Source organism: Hemitrygon akajei, chromosome 12 (assembly GCF_048418815.1).
Source record: "Hemitrygon akajei chromosome 12, sHemAka1.3, whole genome shotgun sequence".
Taxonomy (NCBI): Eukaryota; Metazoa; Chordata; class Chondrichthyes; order Myliobatiformes; family Dasyatidae; genus Hemitrygon; species Hemitrygon akajei.
The window spans coordinates 15375462-15387227 of NC_133135.1; the positions used below are offsets into that span (position 1 = coordinate 15375462).

The window sequence follows — 11766 nt, forward strand, 5'->3', positions numbered from 1 at the left end:
CATGTTCCTATCTCACCAGTGTATGAGACTGCTGGCTACCCTCACCTGGTATAGCCCACCTGTTGAAGTAGTGTACCGAGCTGTGGCCACTGTCCAGTGGGACCCAAAGGTGACTGAGCTGCCCTGGACTGGATATGACAAGCCCCTTCACCTGAGCTGCTACCCCTCCCTGGAGGCCCCATTCACCGCATTGCTGCTGCAAAACAACAAATTTCAAGATATATGTCAGTGAACGTAAACCTGATTCTGATTCTAAAGGACTCCTTTCACAGAATGTTCTGATCACAGTTTGTTTTTCAAGTTCCCATGACGAAACTGTTTTTCAAGTCAATTTTTAGTCAATGTTGAGTTTAATGCTGGCTTAGGTTAAAGGAGTTGCATTCTTGATTAGGTTTGGTTACAGGTATCACTCACAGACAAACAGGCAGACACACACACACACACACACACGCGCACACACACACACACACACACACACGCATGTACATATGCACAGGCACATTCAAATGCGTGTGCACACACACACGTACACACATTTCTCTGCAGCTATAAAGCATAAGCATTTGCATAAGCATTGTTAAGTGTTATTTGATGCTAAGTCTTCATCATGCCTTATTTTAACTTGAAGGTGGTGAATCTCTGGAATTCATTGCCACAAATGGCTGTGGAGCCCAAATCACCGGGTAGACATAAAGCAGAGGTTGATGGGTTATTGATTAGTCAGGGCATGAAAGGTTACAGGGAGAAGGCAGGAGAATGGAACTGAAAGGGATAATAAAGCGGTCATGATGGAATGGTGGAGCAGATTTGATGGGCTGAATGGCCTAATTCTGCTTCTATGTCTAAAATTTTATGATCAAAGAAGATGTAATGGAGTACATAATAAAGAAGTTTGTGAGATAGAAAGATTTACATTATTGTGTTTAATAATGCACATTCCACTAAAATTGAATTTTTGGCCAGTTTTATCTGACCTTTCATTGGAAACTATTGCTAACTATTTAGATAATGAGATCTTCTTTCTTTCTTTCTTTCCCATTTTATCATTGAATCTGTGAATCTACATATAAAATCAGCTGGGCCTTGTCGGTCTGTATTGTACAAGGACTATCCATTCATCCTATTGGTTTCTGATCTTTCTCATCGCTCTGCAGTCCCAATCTTTTTGAAAGCTGCTGCTGAACTTGCTTCCACCTTCTCTTCAGATCTCAGCAGTTCCCCTTATAATCAGCACGCACAAATTGCTGGAGGAACTCAGCAAGCCGGGCAGCGTCCATTGAAAAAAGTAAAGAGTCAACGTTTCGGGCCAAGACCCTTCATCAGGACTCGAAAGGAAGTCATGATGAAGGGTCTCAGCCTGAAACGTCGACCGTTTATTTATTTCCATAGATGCTGCCTGGCCTGCTGAATTTCCCCAGCATTTTGTATATGTTGCTTGGATTTCCACCCTCTGCAGATTTTCTTGTGTTTATAAGTGCCCATTATAGTTCTTCCTCTTCACATCCCATCAGAATACTAACCCTGCACATTACTAAGTCTTTTGTCAATTAATTTAAACTTGAGCTTTCAGTTACTGACACTCTTATTATGATAAGCAGTATCTTCCTCATTTCCTCTCTCAGACCCTTTAAAGTTTGAACCTATCCTTTGCTTTGGTAGATCAGAATCTATGGTTAAATTTCAGGTTAGGGTTGGTATTGAGGTTAGGATTGGGACTGGGGATAGGATTAGGATTAGGGTTAGGGTTGATGCTGGGATTACAATTGGGGTTAGAGTTGTTGGTCAGATTGAGATTTGAGATGCGTTTAGAAAAAAAAGAAACAATAGTAATAAATAAAAGTGAGTCCATAGGTTGTGAAAACAGTTTGGAGATGGAGCAAGTAAAGATGAGTGAAGCTACACCATCTGGTTCAAAAGCCTGATGATTGAGGGCTAATAACAGGTAGGTTCTGTGGAAAGAGAAAAGGTTCAAAGGTCAAGTTTAATGTCAGAGAAATGTATACTATATACATCCTGAAATGCTTTTTCTTCACAAACAGCAATTGAAGCAGAGAAGTGCTCCACAGAATGAACGACAGTTAAATGTGAGAACTCCAAAATCCTCCCCAAGTTCCCTCCTCCCGTGCGTAAGCAGCAGCAAGCAATGATTCCCCCCCCCCCCACACCAGCAAAAAAAGGGACATCGGTACCATCACCAAGCCCAAGTGTGTGCTAACTGATAGCAAAGAACAGGCAAAGTTACCCCAAAGGCTTCGCATTTCATCTGACATTCAATAAACCACAGGTTCTTTCTTTTCCTTGCAAGGCAGAGGGAGGTGTTCCCCATTTTCACAGTGAGCGGGAGACATAACAAGAACCCGCTGGTTTACGATGTTAAGTCCGTTTCATCGCTTTTCTCGAGCTCTGTGTCTGAAGATCGCAAAGACCTCGGGTCTTCGGACCCACAGTGAAAGATTTTCCAACCTCCCCAATGACACACGAGTCTCCTACCATGACACCAACCCTCGATCCACCCGTCTCCAGAACCCCAATGACACGATCGAGACTCTCAGGCCAAACCCTTGGCATGCGGAACCCCAAGAATGGGTCTCATTCCTGCAAAGAACCAAAGCCTGCATGTAACTCCAGGTCAGGGTCTTCATAAGCACACTGAAAGGGAAAAATAAAGATATTAAAGGTGGAAATAGAGCTGTTTCCAAAGATGCAAGCAAAGGAGTCGCCGTTAGGCACCATTATCCCTCACAAGCTCTGCCTTGAATGAGTTAGCATTAAAGAGATCAGCTTTATTTGTCACATGTACATTGAAACATGGAAACGTACAGTGAAACGAGTCATTTTGTATCAACAACCAACACACAGCAGAAAATTGCGCTGGGAACAACCAGCAAGTGTCGCTTTTTGTTGGCCATGCTTTTGGCAACAACATACCAGAAACATGCCCACAACTCTCCCTCCCCCTTGCCAGGAAAAGAGAGAACCTGTGGTTTGTCGAATGTCAGATGAAATGCAAAGCATTTGGGGTAACTTTGCCTGTTCTTTGCTATCAGTTACCACACGCTTGGGCTTGGTGATGGTACCGATGTGCCTTTTTTTGCTGGTGTGGGGGAGGGGAATCATTGCTTGCTGCTGCTTACGCATGGGAGGAGGGAACTTGGGGGGGATTTTGGGGTTCTCACATTTAACTGTCGTGGGAGGAATTTGGCACAACTAGAATAGGACCTTGCAGTCATGGGGAAAACATACGAACTCCTTACAGACAGCAATGCGATTTGGACCCTGATTGATAATTACGACTGCACTAACCACTATGCTGCTGTACCATCCTTAAGGTGGATAACTTTACAGGTGAATGAGGCAGATTTAACACAAGCAAGAAAAGTACCACTGGTATTAAGGACCCCCACCATCCAGGACATGTCCTCTTCTCAATACTGCTATCAGAGTGGAAGTACAGGAACCTGAAAATCCACACTCAGTGCATTAGGAAAGTTTCCTTCCCTTGGCCATCAGATTTCTGAATGGACAATGAACATATGAACACCACCTCACTATTTTTGTTCTCTTTTTTGCAAAGGTTATTGAATTATTTTATATATGCTCTATTTCTTATCATAATTGTAGTATATTTTATGTATTGCCCTGTACTGCTGCCACAAGGCAACAAATTTTATAGCATACTACGCCAGTGATAAAAACCAGATTCTAATTCTGAAAAGTAGTACAAGGGAAAACAATAATAGAATGCAGAATGAAGTGTTACAGCTACAGAGAAAGTGCTGTGCAGATAGCTAATATCCTCCAAGACCTTATCGTAGTGTTTGGATGCTTGTGTTCCTCAGCGACCCGGAACACTATGTTGGCTGGAGTCAGGGCCTTGTGCTTTAGCTCTTGGTAAGGTCATCCATGCCAAACAGGTCAAAATGTAGAGGCCAGACTAAGAGTGCCCCACCAGTCCTCCAGGTTTGGGGGTTCTGACTGGTCAAAAAATAATTGTTATAGAAACAACAATGAGGAATCCATCTATACAGATAGAGATGGAGGACCTTCATTGCTGCCCTAAACAGCAGCATAACAGGCAGTAGGTAAGGTAGACAATGTGGTGCAAGGACATAATGAGGTAGATTGTAAGGTCAGGAATTCATCCTATCATAGGATCCTATCATAACTCCATCATCCACTTCTCAGCCCAGTTTTGCATCCTATCGATGTCCCACTGTAAACTCTGACAGCCCTCCACACTATCCACAACACCCTCAACCTTTGTGTCATCAGCAAATTTACTAATCCATCCCTCCACTTCCTCATCCAGGTCATTTATAAAAATCACCAAGAGTAGGGGTTCCAGAACAGATCCCTGAGCCACTGGTCACCAGCCTCCATGTAGAATATGACCCGTCTACAACCACTCTTTGCCTTCTGTGAGCAAGCCGGTTCCGGATCCACAAAGCAATGTCCCCTTGGATTTCATGCCTCCTTACCTTCTCAATAAGCCTTGCACGGGGTATCTTGTCAGAGGTCTTGCTGAAATTCATATACACCACATCTATTGCTCTACCTTCATCAATGTGTTTAGTCACATCCTCAAAAAATTCAATCAGACTCGTAAGACACGACCTGTCTTTGACAAAGCCATGCTGACAATTCCTAATCATATTATGCCTCTCCAAATGTTCATAAATTCTGCCTCTCAGGATATTCTCCATCAACTTACCAACCACCAAAGTAAGACTCACTGGTCTATAATTTTCTTGGCTATCTCTACACCCTTTCTTGAATAAGGGAACAACATCCGCAACTCTCCAATGCTCCGGAACCTCTCCCGTCCCCATTGATGATTCAAAGATCATTGTCAGAATCTCAGCAATGATCTTGCTGAGACTCTACCTCCCACAGTAACCTGGGGTACATCCTGTCCAGTCCTAGTGTTTCATGCAACTTGATACTTTCCAGAAGCTCCAACACATCCTCTTTCTTAATGTCTATCTTCTCAAGCATTTCAATTAGCTGTAAGTCATCTGTACAATCACCAAGATCCTTTTCCACAGTGAATATTGAAGCAAAGGTGATGCCTGGAGGTAATGTCTGCTGCAGTAGGTTTGCTGTGAAGAGACTTCTCAAGGGAGTCACGAAACAACTCAGTCTTTTGTGAATGCACTGCCTTGCTGCCATCGATGTGGGGCTTCCCAGGAGGGTTAGAGTGATGAAGCTTTTTGGGTCTCAGCTTGATTTTGGAGCACACGAGTAAATGGTCTGTATCACAATCAGCACTCTGTCAAGAGGACGTTATTTAGGTTTTCTCGTCTGGAGACCACCAAGTCGAGCTGGTGCCAGTGCTTGGAGCGTGGGTGTCTCCAAGAGACTCTGTGCTGTGGTTTTGTTTGGAAGAAGGTGTTGGTGATGCACAGGGTTGTGGTAAGTGCAGAGTTCTGGGAGGCCTGCTGTGTTCCACCAGCATTTTGTGTGTGTTGTTTGAATTTCCAGCATCTGCAGATTTCCTCGTGTTTGCTGTCCATTTTCATTCATTTTCCCAACACCAAACCAAGGTCTCTTCACAGCAGACCTACTGGAGCAGACATTACCTCCACATGGCATCACCTAAGGGAAACAATACATGATACAGCATTGTCAGTTTTCAGGAGAAAGGCTGGAAAAACAAATGACTGGTTTGTGGAGCCCTCCGATGTGATGATCCCGGTTGTTGAAAAGAAATGTGCTGCCTTCGTGGAATACAAGCGCTCCCCCTGTGAGACCGCCAAGCAAGCGCTGAAAGCAGCCAGAGCTGAAGTTCAGTGAACAGCCAGGGGATGTGCTAATGATTACTGGCTCCGCCTGTGCAGCAAGATCCAAACACACGCCAGTTTAGGTCACCTCAGAGGAACGTATGAAGGCATCAAAAAAGCAATCGGTCCCACACAGCACAAGACAACTCCTCTGAAATCCAAGTTAGGTGACATCATCACAGACAAGGCCAAACAGATGGAGCGCTGGGTGGAACATTACTCTGAACTGTATGCCCGCGAGAACACATTGGCAGACACTGCCCTCGATGCCATCGAGCAACTGGCAGCCATGGAGGAGCTGGATGAAGAACACAGTGGATGAGCTCAGGAATGCTACCAACAATCTTGCTGTGGGTAAAGCCCCAGGTCAGGACGGCATACCATCAGAAGTCATCAAGTGCGCCAGGGGCACACTTTTGGAACCCCTTCACGGACTACTTTGTCAGTGCTGGCAGGAAGGAGAGGTTCCACAGGATATGCGAGATGCTAACATTGTAACTCTGTACAAAAACAAGAGAGAATGAAGTGACTGGAATAATTACCGTGGCATTTCACTCCTTAACATCACTGGAAAACTGTTTGCTTGTTTCATCCTAGGAAGGTTTCAAGAGGTCAGCAAGAGGATCTACACAGAATCACAGTGTGGGTTCCGTGCTGAAAGATCAACCACCGACATTATCTTCTCCTGGAGACAGCATCAGGAAAAGTGCAGAGAGTAGAAGAAGCCCTTGTACGTCGCCTTCATCGACCTCACCAAGGCGTTTGACATGGTCAGCAGAAGCGGGCTCTTCCCGGTCCTCCACAAAATTGGCTGTCCCCTGAGGCTGCTAAAGCTGATTCAATCCTTTCATGATGACATGAAAGGCACAGTCCAGTTTGATGGATCAACTTCAGAGGCCTTCAGCATCAAAAGCGGAGTCAAGCAAGGATATGTACTTGCCCCAACTCTCTTCGGGAACTTTTTTGCAGTACTCCTGAAACAAGCCTTTGGGAATTCAACAGAGGGAGTTTACCTGCACACAAGATCCGACGGGAAACTGTTCAATCTCGCAAGACTCAAGGTCAAGTCGAAGGTGCGAAAAGGCCTAATCCGTGACATGCTGTTTGCGGATGATGTTGCTGTGGCAACTCACTCAGACGAAGAGCTCCAAAGACTGATGGACCGCTTCTCTCAGGCAAGCAAGGCCTTTGGTCTCACAATAAGCCTGAAGAAAATAAATGTCCTAGGACAGAATGTCACTCACCCTCCGGCAATCAGCATCAACAACTACACCCTTGAGGTTGTTCATGAGTTCACTTACCTGGGATTGACCATCACAGACACCGTCTCTGGAGCCTGAACTCAACAAAAGGATAGGGAAAGCTGCCATCACTCTGTCTAGACTCACCAAGAGAGTATGGAACAACAGCATGCTGTTCAAGCACACCAAGATGCAGGTCTACAGAGCTTGTGTTCTCAGCACCCTCCTCTATGGAAGTGAGACGTGGACCCTGTATGCTCAGCAAGAAAAGAGGCTGAACACCTTTCACCTGCACTGTCTCAGATGCATCCTCCGGATCTCATGGAGGGACAAAGTTACCAACAACAGTGTCCTTGAACAAGTCGTGCTGCCTAGCATGCAGACACTTCTGAGACAGCGTAGACTGTGGTGGCTGGGGCATGCCCACAGGATGGAGGATGGAAGAATACCAAAAGACATCCTTTATGGAGAGTTGGCCTCTGGCAATCGACCAACTGGACGGCCCCATCTGCGCATCAAGGATGTATGCAAGAGAGACCTGAAAGACCTGGAGATCAGCGTGGATAGTTGGGAAGACCTAGCAGATATCACGGCAGATGGAGGCAGGTACTCCACCAAGGTCTCAAAAGAGGTGAAGAGAAGCTGAGGTGGATGGCTGAGGAGAGGGGCATATGCAGAAAGCAGAAACGTCAAGTGGTGGACCTACAGTACACTCATCACACTCGCGCTATATGCGGCAAGGACTGTCACTCCCTGCTGGTCCTCTTCAGTCACAATCGACGCTGAAGACCAACGTGATTAGATTTTTCAAAGGCACAACTCCATGGTCTCTTGAGACTGATGGATGCCTATCCTATCCTATCCTATCCTACTGAAGCAAAGTATTCATTAAGTACCCCTGCTCTCGCCTCCAGTTCCATACACACTTTTCCCCTGTCACACCTGGTTGGTCCTATTCTCTCACGTCTTATCCTCTTGCTCTTCACATGTTTGTAGAATGCCTTGGGATTTTCCTTAATCCTGTCCACCAAGGCCTTCTCAGGGTCCCTTCTGATTCTCCTAATTTTGTTCTTAACCTCCTTCCTGCTAGCCTTATAATCTTCTAGATTCCTATCATGACTTAAAGGAAGAAAGCAGAGGGTAGTTGTGGAAAGAAAGTACTCTGCCTGGAGGTCGGTGACTAGTGGTGTGCTGCAGGGCTATTTGTGATTTTTATAAATGACCTGGATGCAGAGGTGGAAGGATAGGTGAGTAAGTTTGCAGATGACATGAAGATTGGAGGGTTGTGGATGGAGCTGTAGGTTGTCGAATGTTACAAGAGGATATAGACAGGCTGCAGAGTGGAGCAGAAAAATGGCAGATGGAGTTCAATCTAGACAAGTGTGAGGTGATGCATTTTGGAAGGACAAACCAGAAGACTGAGTACAGGATTAATGGTCAGTTACTTAAGAGTGTGGATGAACAAAAGGACCTTGGGGTTTAAATCCATACATCCCTCAAGGTCGCTGCACAGGTTGATAGGGTAGTTAAGAAGGCCTATGGGATGCTAGGCTTCATTAACAGGGAGATTGAGTTCAAGAGTAGAGAGGTCATGTTGCAACTCTACAAATCTCTGGTGAGACCACACTTAGAGTTTTGTGTTCAATTCTGGTCACCTCATTATAGGAAGGATGTGGAAGCTATGGAGAGGGTGCAGAGGAGATTTACCAGGATGTTGCCTGGTTTGGAGAACAAGTTATATGAAGCAAGGTTAGCAGAGCTGGGTCTTTTCTCTTTGGAGCATAGAAAAATGAGAGGGGACTTGATAGAGGTCTACAAGATTATGAGAGGCATAGATAGGGTGGATAGTCAGTACCTGTTTCCCAGGGCACCAATAGCAAACACCAGAAGGCATTTGTACAAAATTAAGGGAGGGAAGTTTAGGGGAGACATCAGGGGTAAGTTTTTTACACAGAGGATTGTGAGTGCCTGGAATGACTTGCCAGGGATGGTGGTGGAGGCTAAAACATTAGGGGTAATTAAGAGCCTCTTGGACAGGCACATGGATGAAAGAAAAATGGAGGGTTATTGGGTAGTGTGGGCTTAGTAGTTTTTTTAAGGATTATTTGGGTTGACACAACATGCAGGGATGAAGGGCCTATTTTTCTATGTTTCTATTGTTCTATGACCTGGTTTTCTGAACCTTTCATAAGCTCTTCTTTTCTTCATGACTGGATTTACAACAGCCTTTGTACACCAGGGTTCCTGTACCCTACCATAACTTCCCTGTCTCATTGGAACATACCTATGCAGAACTTCACACAAATATCCCCTAAACATTTGTCACATTGCTTCTGTACATTTCCCTGAGAAATCTGTTTCCAATTTATGCTTCCAAGTTCCTCCCTGATAGCCTCATATTTCCCCTTACTCCAATTAACCGCTTTCCTAACTTTTCTGTTCCTATCACTTCCCAATGCTGTGGTAAAGGAGACAGAATTGTGATCATTATGTATAAAGTGCACTCCCACTGAGAGAGCTGACACTTGACCAGGTTTATTTCTCAATTCCGCCATTTCATCATGGTTGATCCATTTTCCCCCTCAGCCCTAATTTCTTGCCTTCTCCCCGTATCCCTTCACGCCCTGACTAAACAAGAATCTATCAACCACTACCTTTAAAAAATACCCAATGACTTGGCCTTCACAACTGCCTGTGGTGATGAATTCCACAGATTCACCACTCACTAACTAAAGAAATTCTACCTCTTCTCCATTCTAAAAGGACGCCCCTCTATTCTGAGGCTGTGTCCTCTGATGTTAGACTCCCCCACCACAGGAAACATCCTCTCCACAACCACTCTACTTCCTGGACCTAATAAAATGGCCACTGAGTGTATATTTGTGGTCTTCTGCTGTTATCGCCCATCCATTTCAAGATCAACATGCTGTGTGTTCAAAGATGCTCACCACTGTTGTAACACATGGTTATTTGTGTTACCGTTGCCTTCCTGTCAGCTTGAGCTAGTCTGGCCTTCTTCTCTGACCTTTCTCATCATAAAGGTACCACTCACTTAAAGTAATTTTTGTTTTTCTGTAAACTCTAGGGATTGTTGTGTGTGAAGATCGCAGGAAATTACAGTATTTGAGATACACAAACCACTCTGTCTAGCACTAACAATCATTCTACGATCAAAGTCACTTTGATCACATTTCCTCCCAATTCTGATGTTTAGTCTGAACAATGGAACATATTGACCATGTTTGCATACCTTTATGGATTAAGTTGTTGCTGTATGAAGAGTACAGATTAGCTGATGAAGAATACCCCATACCTGATAAAGTAGTCACTGAGTATATAAAATAACATTAAAATCAATCTTCTTCTTTTTTAGCATCTCGTTATGAAGTGAGAATGAGTGACAAACTGCTACAACTACGAGATAATTTTACCAAAGCTCAACTAGTTAACACGACTATCATGATTCCGCAACCTTACGGCTCCAATGAAACACTAACTGTTTACTTTGAGAAGCCAAACATGGGAAATGGGGCAGTGATCTACTTTGCTGTGCGTGCATATGACCAGAGCAATCAATCTTCTGAGCTGTCAAACATAGCCACGGTATCTTCCTTTGTGTTTTCGGCTGAGGAACTTCATTATGGAAAGGCTGGATTCCAATAATATCTGTACTTGCTCTGGGTAAAATTACTGGTCTCATTCTTTGCATTAGGCGTCAACTAAGGAAAAGGAAATAAGTGAATCTTGAAAATACACAGGAATTTTAAAAAGGGAATGATGAAGTTGCTTGCAATTAAAATTGCCTAGATCTGAGCATTTAACTGGGTTTCATTTTAGGGACTGGGTTAGAAGGGGGAAAATTAGATTATGATCCAAATTCAGTTTTCCAATATATGATCGATATTCTAGGATTATAGCAATTGGGGGAATACTGTGCAAAGTTCACCCTCAGTGACTATTTGTTAATTCTCCAGGCTTTACACTGATTTGTACTGGTTATACTTCAGGGTGCTTAAGCCAAGGTTCCCAGCTCTTTGAATCTGAGCAAATTCATGTATGCAATACAGATATAGAATGTAGAGCATAGAACAGTACAGCACAGTACAGGCCATTCAGCTAGAAATCTGAGACGACCTTTTAACCTACTCCAAAATTAATCTAACACACCTCTCCCGCAAAGCCCTCCATGTTTCATTTATTCATATAAGAGTCTCTTAAATGTTTCCAACTTTTTTAATGCCATGGACCTTGACCATTAACTGTGGGATCTGTGGACCCCAGGCTGGGAACCCCTGCCCTAATGTATATCTGTCTCTATCACCATGCCACACACACACACACACACACACACACACACACACACACACACACACACACACACACACACACACACACACACACACACACACACACACACACACTCTCTATGTAAAAAAAAGTACTTCTGACATATTCCCGATACGTTCCACCAATCACTTTAAAATTATGCCATCTTGGATTAGCTTTTCTGCCCTGGGGGACAAAAAAGTGCTAGCTCTCTACTCTATAAGTGGCTGTAATCTTACACAGCTTCATCAAGTCACCTCACATTGAAAAACCCCAGCTCGCTCAACCATGTATGTGAAATGGACAATATGTAAAATGGACTAATTCTGTAGCATTTCCTTTTGCTATGCACTAATAAAATATTTCCATTGAAAATGTTGTCTCCCTTGTGTGAATAAACTGATTATTCATAACTATTT

At 44.0% G+C, this 11766-nt stretch overlaps 1 protein-coding gene across 1 annotated transcript in view; it reads left to right on the forward strand.

Moving 5' to 3' along the window:
• LOC140737431 (calcium-activated chloride channel regulator 1-like) overlaps positions 1-10684 on the forward strand; it is an 85683-nt gene extending 74999 nt beyond the window's left edge. The window contains exon 14 of the mRNA XM_073063918.1: positions 10395-10684. Coding sequence (XP_072920019.1) covers positions 10395-10684 — 290 coding nt within the window. The remainder of the gene's footprint in view (positions 1-10394) is intronic.
• Positions 10685-11766: the final 1082 nt, after the last annotated feature.